Source organism: Zootoca vivipara, chromosome 16 (assembly GCF_965207765.1).
Source record: "Zootoca vivipara chromosome 16, rZooViv2.hap1.1, whole genome shotgun sequence".
In the NCBI taxonomy this organism is placed as follows: Eukaryota; Metazoa; Chordata; class Lepidosauria; order Squamata; family Lacertidae; genus Zootoca; species Zootoca vivipara.
The window spans coordinates 14,293,985-14,304,517 of NC_142599.1; the positions used below are offsets into that span (position 1 = coordinate 14,293,985).

The 10,533-nt window shown below is 49.0% G+C and overlaps 1 protein-coding gene across 1 annotated transcript; it reads left to right on the top strand.

Moving 5' to 3' along the window:
• Positions 1-328: 328 nt before the first annotated feature.
• On the top strand, positions 329-6,296 carry GSC2 (goosecoid homeobox 2). The gene is made up of 3 exons (XM_035097830.2): positions 329-641; positions 3,760-4,010; positions 5,985-6,296. The coding sequence occupies exons 1-3, from the start codon at positions 329-331 to the stop codon at positions 6,087-6,089; spliced, it is 669 nt and encodes a 222-aa protein (XP_034953721.2). The 3' UTR covers positions 6,090-6,296.
• The last annotated feature ends 4,237 nt before the right edge of the window (positions 6,297-10,533 follow it).

Below are 10,533 nucleotides of genomic sequence, written 5' to 3' on the forward strand. Positions count from 1 at the left end.
ATATAGATATATACGTATATATTTAGGGTGCCATTGGTTATCAAGCAGCTCGCTTAGGTGGGCAGACAGGGGGCTGGTTCTGGGATATATATGCATGTGATCTTGTTTGTCTGCGAGCATATATAATAAAAAATGGCCCAGGAGGTTGGATAAGAAGCTGAGCTCCCCCCAGAGACACAGGCACACACCCACGTCCAAGAAGCCAAAACATTAGTTCTGCTCCATGTTTTCCCTTTGTCGTCGTTTTGAAAACTAGTTCCCCAGTTCCATTCCCGAGAAGTCAGGTCTCTCTCTTGCAGGACGGCGTGGCTGAGGTCCCTTGAGCAGGATGTCTGCCGAAGCTCCTTCAGGCGTAGTAGACCTGGGGAAGAGGACCCTCAAGAAACCCTGCTCCTTCACCATTGAGAACATCCTTTCCGGCTCGGCCGAGCGAAGACCCCCTGTCCTCCTCCCGTTCTGCTTCCGAGGGATCTTGGACTGTGAGCCCAAGGGGCTGTGCTCTCTGGGGGGCATGGCTGCTGGCCCCCTGCAGCAGGAGGAGGACGAGGTGGAAGAGGCAGAGGTGGATGCTGCGCCTTGCGGCTGCTGCTGCTGTGTTCACAGCGGTCCCTACTCCTGGCAGGAGGCTGCAAACTGGCTCAGTGAGTATCCCTGTTTGCTTGTTATCAGAGCCTGAAGCTGGCTGCTGCTGGGAGCTGTCAGCCGAACTTCTTCGTTGAGCTTCGCAGCTGCACGGGATACATTTGCCCTACTCTGTATAGTGTAAAGGGGAGGGGGAGAGAAGGTTGGGAGAGGGGTCATAGGGTCAGCTAAGGATGTGGGAGAAATTCCATTCAGTTTGCGTTTGAACTCGCGCCTCCCCAATGTGCAGCTTCCGAAACGATACCCAAACAGGGACGCAGCGGCCCTTCGAAATTTGCACTTGGCAGGGGAACTGCCTTGTAAAATGGAGAGAAGTGTGTTTATTTATATAACAGCTCCCAGAGTCCCTGGGAAAGGGGATTGACCATTAAACCACGTTGGGAATTGTAGCTCTATAAGGGGGAATAGGGACCCAGGTGGCGCTGTGGGTTAAACCACAGAGTCTAGGGCTTGCTGATCAGAAGGTCGGCGGTTCGAATCCCTGCAACGGGGTGAGCTCCTGTTGCTCGGTCCCAGCTCCTGCCCACCTAGCAGTTCGAAAGCACATCAAAGTGCAAGTAGATAAATAGGGACCGCTCTGGGGGGAAGGTAAACGGCGTTTCCGTGAGCTGCTCTGGTTCGCCAGAAGCAGCTTTGTCATGCTGGCCACATGACCCGGAAGCTGTCTGCGGACAAACGCCGGCTCCCACAGCCTATAGAGCAAGATGAGCGCCGCAACCCCTGAGTCGGACATGACTGGACCTGATGGTCAGGGGCCCCTTTACCTAAGGGGGAATAGGGGGCCTGTTGATGACTCCCAGCACCCTTCACAAACGACAGCTCCCAGGATCCTTTGGGGGAAGACATCACGCAAGGGTGCTTCAATGTACAGTGCAGATGGGACCTTTGAGTCATGGGTAAAGGGAGAGACAAAGGTAAGATGGCTTATCCATCACACACATGGGGTGTAAATGGCCTGTGCATTTCAGAGCTCTTTGTCACTCAAGACCCCTCCTCTAATTCAGTTAATGCTCTTTCCTGCAATTCACAACTTTTCTTTTCCCCTACTTTAAATGTTATCATGGATCCGCTGCAGGCTGACATACAGGGGATATTGCAATCCGGTAAAATCATTCTAGCCTTTCCCTCTTCTCTCCAGGAAAACGGACAAGGCTGGAAACCTCTCACAAATAACTGATTTGTCAGCCTCACTGGAGGGCAGAGGAAGGGTGGTTGTGAAACTGACAATACTTTATAACCCACCAGGGAGAAGCTGTTTTGTTTTGTTTTGAATGGGCAAAAGTCAGTCCAAAATGTGTAGATTTTACTGGGAGAGGGGAAAGTTGGGTGGAAAATGCTCTCCTGGTACAAGGTGCCTTTGACCTGTTTGCTGTGCATTCGTCCCAATTTGTTAGCAGGGAGACTAGATGATGTTGCCTGTTTAGTAAGCATTCATTCTGATTTGTTTACAGAGAGGTTAGATGTTGTGTTGTTATCCCACACTTTCCAGTGCATTTCTCCCTCACTTTCCGTGTCACAAATATTCTGATCTCTTGGGGAAAGTAGGTTTGTTGTGCAAGACCTCCCAATCGACTATAAATAAGCAACCTACATATCTCCCACTTGAAAACAGGAACAGCCTGGAGGCACCCAGTATCCGTTAATGAAGAGAAACTGCAGTTAAGTTTTGAGGCAATAGCTACCAAGTAGAATATAGATATAAAAGGGGTGCAATATGGTCCCATAGATACAAAAATATTGCTATACGCAGATATTGTAGTACTGACAATATCTTCCACTGAAAAATCTTATAGAGAAGTTACAAAGCTGTGTAGCAAGATATCAGGCTATAAAATAATTGATGATAAATCAGAATGGCTCAGGGTAAATATCACAAATGATTTTTTTTAAAAAAAAATCTTATGGAAGCAAGGGAAACCACATGCATAAATGAGCAAAATGGAAAATATTTAGGAATATGGATTGTAAACCACTTAGATGAAATAATAAGGTTGTCAAAATCTGTATATAGAAGTGGGAAAGGAACTGGGATCTTTACATACGTCATGGTACAGGTGAATATAAACCTTGAAGATGGAAGTATTACTGAGAAACTGCAGTTAAGCTGCATGGGGAGATACATCAAACAGAATTTGGGTTCTGTAAACGTTTTAGGGTGCTGGCTAACTCCATCAGGGATGGGGAACTGGCTGTCCTCCAGATATTGATGAACTGCAGCTCACATCTGCCCCATCCAGCATGACCAGTAGCCAGAGATGATGGGAGATGCAGGCCAAAAACATTTGGAAAGTCAAAGGTTCCCAAGCACCACCCTAGAGATCTGAAATGTGGGTGGTGGGCTCCACCTCTCTTTTGGGGAGTGTTTAAGCCGTGCATCTCCACCTTTGCTCGACTTGCCTATTTGCAACAGTTACAAAATGCCAATAAACCACCCCAGGCAGCTCTTTCCAAAGGGAATCAAGGCCAGGTAAGCACAGGACCTCTGCCCTGTTTGGCATAACACGATGGACCAGGTCATTAAAAAAATCATGTTTTGCTTTTTGCATGAAAGGCAGAGGCGTAGGAAGGGGGGTGCGGTGGAGGCGGACTGCCCCGGCTGTCATTGCTGAGGGGGGTGATATTTGGCGTGCCTACCCCGAGCCACCGGAGGAAGGGGGAAGCTGCGCTGTTTTGCTGGCGGCCTTTCCCCCTGCCCCGTTCATTTTGACAGCTCGGGGGAGGCTTGGGAGTTGCGGGCGGGCGGCTGGTCATTGCCCCGCATTCCCGGGCTGCTAGAGGAGGCTGGCAGGCAGGCAGGGAGAGGAAGGGAAGGAGGCAGGCGAGCAAACAAGCAGAGGGGGAAGGGGAGAAGCAAAAGCTCCCTTAACTCAGGACCCAAACCCAGGAGGAGACGTGGGCTGTGAGAACAAAGTTTGGGGGGGAGGGTTAAGTGCTTATGCTCACAATGTTAAGTAAATAAACAAGAAAAACAACACTTGCAAGTATCTTATTTTTCCTTCTTTTAATAATTCCAATGGGGGGGGTTGACAAAAAAAAAATTCCGCACCGGGTACCACCTGGCCTTGCTACGCCTCTGAAAAAAAGGCAAACCCTCTGAATCCCAAACTTTCCCTTTAGCAGACGCAAGGTTTCCCTGGCCCATGCGGGTTTTCCATCCCGTTGGCAGGCCGTGCAAGAATCCTCGCGGGAGCCAGAGTGAGCTGCAAGCTTTCCACCAGATTCAGCGCCGGACTCGCCGCCACCGCACCATTTTCACGGATGACCAACTGCAGGCCCTGGAAGCCCTCTTCCACCAGAACCAGTACCCAGATGTCATTACCAGAGAGCACCTGGCTAACCGGATTCACCTGAAGGAAGAGAGAGTGGAGGTAAGTACAGTGGTACCTTGGTTTACGAACTTAATCCGTTCCGGAAGTCCATTCTTAAACCAAAGCGTTCTTAAACCAAGGCGTGCTTTCCCATAGCAGCGGGGGACTCAATTTACAAATGGAACACACCCAACATGTTCTGCTTCCAAGGCAAAGTTCACAAACTGAAACACCTACTTCCGGGTTTGCAGCGTTCTTAATCCAAGTTGTTCATAAACTAAGCTGTTCTTAAACCAAGGTACCACTGTAGTGGAAACTGGTCCATTCGTGAAAACAGCCCCGCTAAACTCAGCCTGCTCATCCATCAGTGGCCACATTTGCCCCGTACTTTTATGTCCCCTCCAATATTTCTCTGATTAAAACAGGGATGCCCTATTCCGTAATAATAATACAGTGGTACCTTGGTACTCGAACGTCTTGGCTCCTGAACAAATTTGATCCCGAACGCCGCAAACCTGAAAGTAAGTGTTAAATTGGGGATAATTTTTTAAGAACGCAAGAACCTCGCTGCATCAGAAAGCAAAAGTCTGTTCAGTTTAGCATTCTGTTCCCACGGTGGACAACCAGATGGCTTTGCGAAGCCCAAATGCTGGACATGGAAGCAATAAATCTGCCCAACTATTGGTCCCAGTGACTGGAAGTTCATTGTGCCTCTCATTCTGCTGGATCCATCAGAAGTCCCCAATAGGCTAAGTAATGCTGACCCCCTGTTTTTCAAAAGCCAAGCCAAACTTTTGAAAAATTTGGTACCGGTACCTCCTTGGGAGTTTTTGTTATGTGAATGGTGCCGTAGATCCCCCTGGGTGGATTACGCAGACCCCCTGGGGTTTGCAGACCACCAATTGGGAGCCAGTGATTCTCCAAAAATAAGACGTAGCCATAAAATAAGACGTAGCAGGATTTTTAAGCATTCAAGGAATATAAGCCATACCCCGAAAATAAGACATAGTGATAAGCGCAGCAGCAATGCCGGCCGCAGCAGGAGGAGGAGGGGGGAAAATAGGACATCCCCTGAAAATAAGCCATAGTGTGTTTTTTTAAGGAAAAATAAATATAAGACGGTGTCTTATTTTCGGAAAAACACGGTAGCCTTCATTACTGATAGCCATTACTGGCTTCGTATTGTACGTATTTCATATTATTTGGTATATTCTCATGTCATAATAATAATAATAATAATAATAATAATAATAATAATAATAATTTATTATTTATACCCTGCCCACCTGGCTGGGTTTCCCCAACCACCACCAACAGAATATTAAAAACATGCTAAAACATCAGACATTAAAAACTTCCCTAAAGAGGGCTGCCTTCAGATGTCCTCTAAAAGTCAGATGGTTGTTTATTTCCTTGACATCTGATCCGAGGGCATTTTCAACTTGCATTTTGGGGTCAAATAGGGTTGTATCCAGCTACTCTGAGTAATATTGGGTTGCATCCGATGCAAGGCCTGCCCAGAGTAGGCCTCACATCCATTAATTTCAATGCGTCTACTCTGGGTAAGGCTAGCCTTAGAGACAGCCCATTGAAATAAATGAACCTAAGCTAGTCGTGACTTTTAATTTCAGTGGGTTTACTCTGAGCAGGGCTAACATTGCGTACGGCCCTTTGAAATTAATGGGCACAACTAATGTATTTTTAATCTTTTGTTGGAAGCTGCCCAGAGTGGCTGGGGAAACCCAGCCAGCTGGGCGGGGTAGAAATAATTTGTATTATTATTATTTATTATTATTATTATTATTATTATTATTATTATTATTATACAACCTAGGTTCATCAATTTCAGGGAGTCTGAGCAGTGCCAACATTTGCTATGGCCCATTGAAATTAATGAACCTAGGTTAGTTGTGCCCGTTTACTCTAACACTGGATAAATCCCACAGCATCTTTTCAAGAGGAAAATCATGTGTCGGATTGTGGACCAATTTTCCCCTCTCTTTGTTGTGGGGGCACTTTTTTTGAAACGCACAGGTTTGGTTTAAGAATCGGCGAGCCAAGTGGCGGCATCAAAAGAGAGCTTCGGCTTCGGCGCTCGTCCTTCAAAGTGCCAAGAAGTCTTCTGAGGGAAACTGCTGATGTCTGGGAGTGATGGCTGCATTTGACAAGTGCTGAAGGTCCCATTGGCTTCTGTGCATCTCGGCAGGAGGAAGTGAGGAGAAACGGAACGGCGATGCGAAACGGGGAGGAATCCTCACAATTTATTAAGAAGAGATGGTATATTTTCAAGGAGGCACGGAATATAATGTGCTCAACCCACTGTAACAAAAAAATTAATAAAGTAAATGATCCCTAAGACATGTTTGATCTTTGAAAGCATAAAGTAAGGGTGCGGATTAGAGCACCTGCTTTGGATGCAGAAGTCGGAAGACACCCTGTCTGAAATCCTGGAGAGCAGCAGCTGCCAGCCAGTGTAGTCAATGCTGAGCTGAATGGGCCAATATCTGACTCCATATAAAGCAACCTCTCTTGTTTCTATTTAATTCAGCCCTTTGTTTTAAGCCAAAAGGTTCGATCCCATGCATCTCCAGGTAGGGTTGCAAGTGACCAAACAGAACTGGGCAGCCGTACCGACCCGCCATTTTATTTTCCCACAATGCCCCAGGAGTGAAGCTACATCGGGGACAAACCAAAAGGGCAGCTCGTTGCAAAAATCTGGTACTGCTAGGGTCCAGTGTCAGAAGAGGGGCCTATGAGAAAGTGCCTGGCCCAGTCCACCTAATGCCAGATATCAAACTTGGGGACCTTCTGTGTGCAAATTGTGTGCTTTGCCACCAAGCCATGACCCCTCCCCACCTTTTAAAGTACAGTGGTACCTTGGTTCTCAGACTTAATCCATTCCAGAAGTCGGTTCCAAAACCAAAGCATTCCAAAACCAAGGTGTGCTTTCCCATAGAAAGTAAAGCAAAAAGGCTTTCAGCTGCAGAGTGCGGTGGAGACTCAAGCCCTGTCCCTTCCCCCCAAAACAAAGCAAACGTGAGGAGATCAGGGGGGGGGAGTTCCACGCTCCACTGGACCCCTGGGGTCCCCACTCACCTGTGGGGGTTTTTTCCTCAGGCCTCTGGTAGCCTGCGGGAGCTCATGGAACATCCCATCCTCATCACCAATGTTAAATCATAGAATCAGAGTTGGAAGAGACCACAAGGTCCATCCAGTCCACCATCAAAGCATTCTTGACATATGCCTGTCAAGCCTCTGCTTAAAGACCTCCAAAGAAGGAGACTCCACCACACTCCTTGGTAGCAAATTCCACTGCCGAACAGCTCTTACTGTCAGGAAGTTCTTCCTAATGTTTAGGTAGAGTCTTCTTTCTTGTAGTTTGAATCCATTGCTCCGTGTCCGCTTCTCTGGAGCAGCAGAAAACAAACTTTCTCCCTCCTCTATATGACATCCTTTTATATATTTTAACATGGCTATCATATCACCCCTTAACCTTCTCTTCTCCAGGCTAAACATGCCCAGCTCCCTAAGCCGTTCCTCATAAGGCATCATTTCCAGGCCTTTGACCATTTTGGTTGCCCTCTTCTGTTTAAAAAAAGGGTCAGAAGCCCAAGATAGTATAAGTTCCTCAACTACATTTATTCAACATTTGTCCATGGCAACAGCTCACTTATAGAAAAATAAGAACAGAACTCACAAGACGCACACACTAAAAACCCCAGCAAAGAAGTGCCAGTTGACAGTTGACAGAGCCTGACCTATGCTCACTTCCCAGTAGAACGTTCGCCTACCAATGCTTATACGATTGGTTAGAACTCGCCTGGCAACATAAACTGTGTTAAACCCAATACATAGGGCATAGAAGGCCTGGCCAGGGTGAAGAAGAATCGCAGGCCAGGGCAAAGAAGTGTGAAGTATGAAAGATAGACTTCCCTGCCTGGGTGGGATGAGGCCAGCGCCAGTCACATGTGCTTGCTTTGCTTTGTTCAAGCCAAGGAGGAGGGAAGGAAGGAAGAGACTTGGGAGAGCTTGCTTGCCTGGTCTATCTGCCCCAGCCAGCCCCCCACTTGCACTCTCCCACTGATTAAACTGCAGCAGTAGTAGTACCACTACTGAGCTGACCCTTGGCCTGACCCTCACCCCTGCGGTTCTTTGCGGTTAGCAGAAGAAGGAAGTTCCAGCCAAATACTGAGCAAAATAGACCACCATCTTTATTGTTGCACAACAGGCTCCCCACGCAGAGTAGGAACCGCAAACATGGGTTACAAGCTCTTTGAAGACCTCCCCTCCCTACCAGAACCATCATTGATACATCACTGGTGCATCATCGCCATGTCACAAGGAGCCGTGAGGTTACACACGTTCAACAACTTGCCCTATGTCATAAATGACAGGGAAGGTTTAAAGCCAGCTCCCAGTGAAGGAAGCAGTGAGGAAGAGAGAGGATCTTGCCAGGGAACAGAAGGCCTGGCCAGGGTGAAGGATCCCTGATCAGCGCAAAGAAGGCCTGGCCCACGGCCATCTTTAACCAGCAGCGCAAGTGGCTCGTTGCGCCACGGCGCAAAAGCTCCAGAGGGCACCTGGTTGGGAGTCTGGGCTGAGTTGGAGTCGTCCGGGGAAGAGCCGAGAGCCGAACAGAGCACAGCTCTTCTGCTGCGGGAGGCTCCTTCATTTCAGGAGCGAGTGAGGCACAGGCGCCCTGGAGGTCCCGCAGAGCTTTCTGCCCCAGCTGGCCCCAACCCTGGGCACAGGAAATGTGCACGGTCCCTGGCCTCTGATCGCTTCCTCCTTCCTACCCTTGAGACTCCACCTTCCTGATTCTTGTGGCGTTCTTGGAAGGTTTGCCAGCGTCCTGAGTGAGTAGCTGGAGGGAAGCGGGAGCCACAACTCGACACAGGGATTTCCCCCCTTGTCCCTGTCCCTTTGAGCCACTGGGAGCCAGCTAGGACAGAGCAAGTGAGTGAGTGAGCGAGAGATGCTCCTAGCTTTCTCCCAGCTGGGGGGGGGGGGGAAGAGATGGATGGGTGGTCCTAGCTGGTTCCTAGCTAGGGGGATGGGGAGAGAGGGTGGGTGGGGGTGCTTCTAGCTGGCTCCCAGCTTGGGGGGGGATGGGTGCTCCTAGCTGACTCAAAGCTTGGAGGGGGGAAGAGAGAGATGGGTGCTCCTAGCTGGGGAGGGGGGCAGGGGCGTACCCAGGATCAAAACTAGGAGGGGAGCCATGGTCGTTCAGGGGCGGGGCGAAGGCATGGGAGGGGAGGGGCCACGAAGTGGGAACGTAGGCGGGGTTACAGGGCCAGCGGGCCCGACGACATTGCGGCGGCGGCGGTGGCCACCTCGTGGCGGGAGGACGGGAGGGTCGGACAGACGAGAGGGGGTGGCAGGGCAGGCGAGGGCGAGGCAAGGCACGGCCGCAGTCACGGCGGCTCCGAGGCGTTGCTGCATATCAGCATAATATTTCAACCATGTCGTGGGTTCAAGCCCCACCTTAGGAAAAAATTCCTGCATTGCAGGGGGTTGGACTAGATGACCCTTGTGGTCCCTTCCAGCTACAATTCTATGATTCTATTGATATATTACCATAGCATATGCATCATTCTGCTTTCTTGAATTGTCCTACTCCTAGGCATAGCAGCCAACTCCTAGAGGCCTAGGTGCCTCCCCCCCCCAAATTACTGGTAAATACCGTATTTGAGTCATCCCCCCCCCATGTTGATAGGCTTTCTATGTGGGGCCTATCTCTCCCCCCCCCCCCCCGTATTTTATTAAGGATGGAAGAGGGAGGGAAGGAAGGAAGAAATAGAGAGAGGGATAACTCATATTTGTGGGTGCCTCTAGGTGGAACTCTGCAGCAAGAGGACGGGAGGGTCGGGCAGGCGAGAGGGGTTGACAGGGCGGGCAAGGGCGAGGCAAGGCACGGCCGCAGTCACGACAGCTCCGAGGCGTTGGGGGGAGAAAGATGTGTGCTCCTAGCAGGATCCCAACTGGGGGGGGGGAGAGAGAGAGATGGTACTCCTTGGTGACTCACAGCTTTGAGGAGTGGGGGGGGGGAAGAGAGAGAGAACCATTGATACATCACTGATACATCATCCCCATGTCACAAGGAGGGAGGGGAGTCGTGAGGTTACACAAGTAGAGAGAGAAAGAGAGCACGTAGTATTTTATCATAGATGCCTATTGTTTTAACTATATAATTGTTAACTGGATTTGAGTAAATGTTACTCAGCCGCATAAGTAGGAATTTGTTCCTTTGTTTTTATTTGATATAATATGCTTCACCCAAAGAGCGCTTTAAAAAAAGAAGAAGAAGAAGAAAGAATACAAAATCGTTTCACAGAACTTTGCACTCATATATAGGGTAAAGAGTGGTACTTCTTGATAGTACGGTTCTGAAGGTCAGCTGCTGGAAATTGCAGGAGGGGAGCTTGGCCACTGTGAGAACAGGATGCTGGACTAGGTAGATCACTGACTTGGTGCAACAGGGTGTTTTTTTAAAAAAAAGTTATTTTGTATATGGTGCAACTCAGGAATAGGTGAAGTTCCATTGATTCTTGGAGGAGTAAGGCAGGACTGGGCCTTCTTAGAA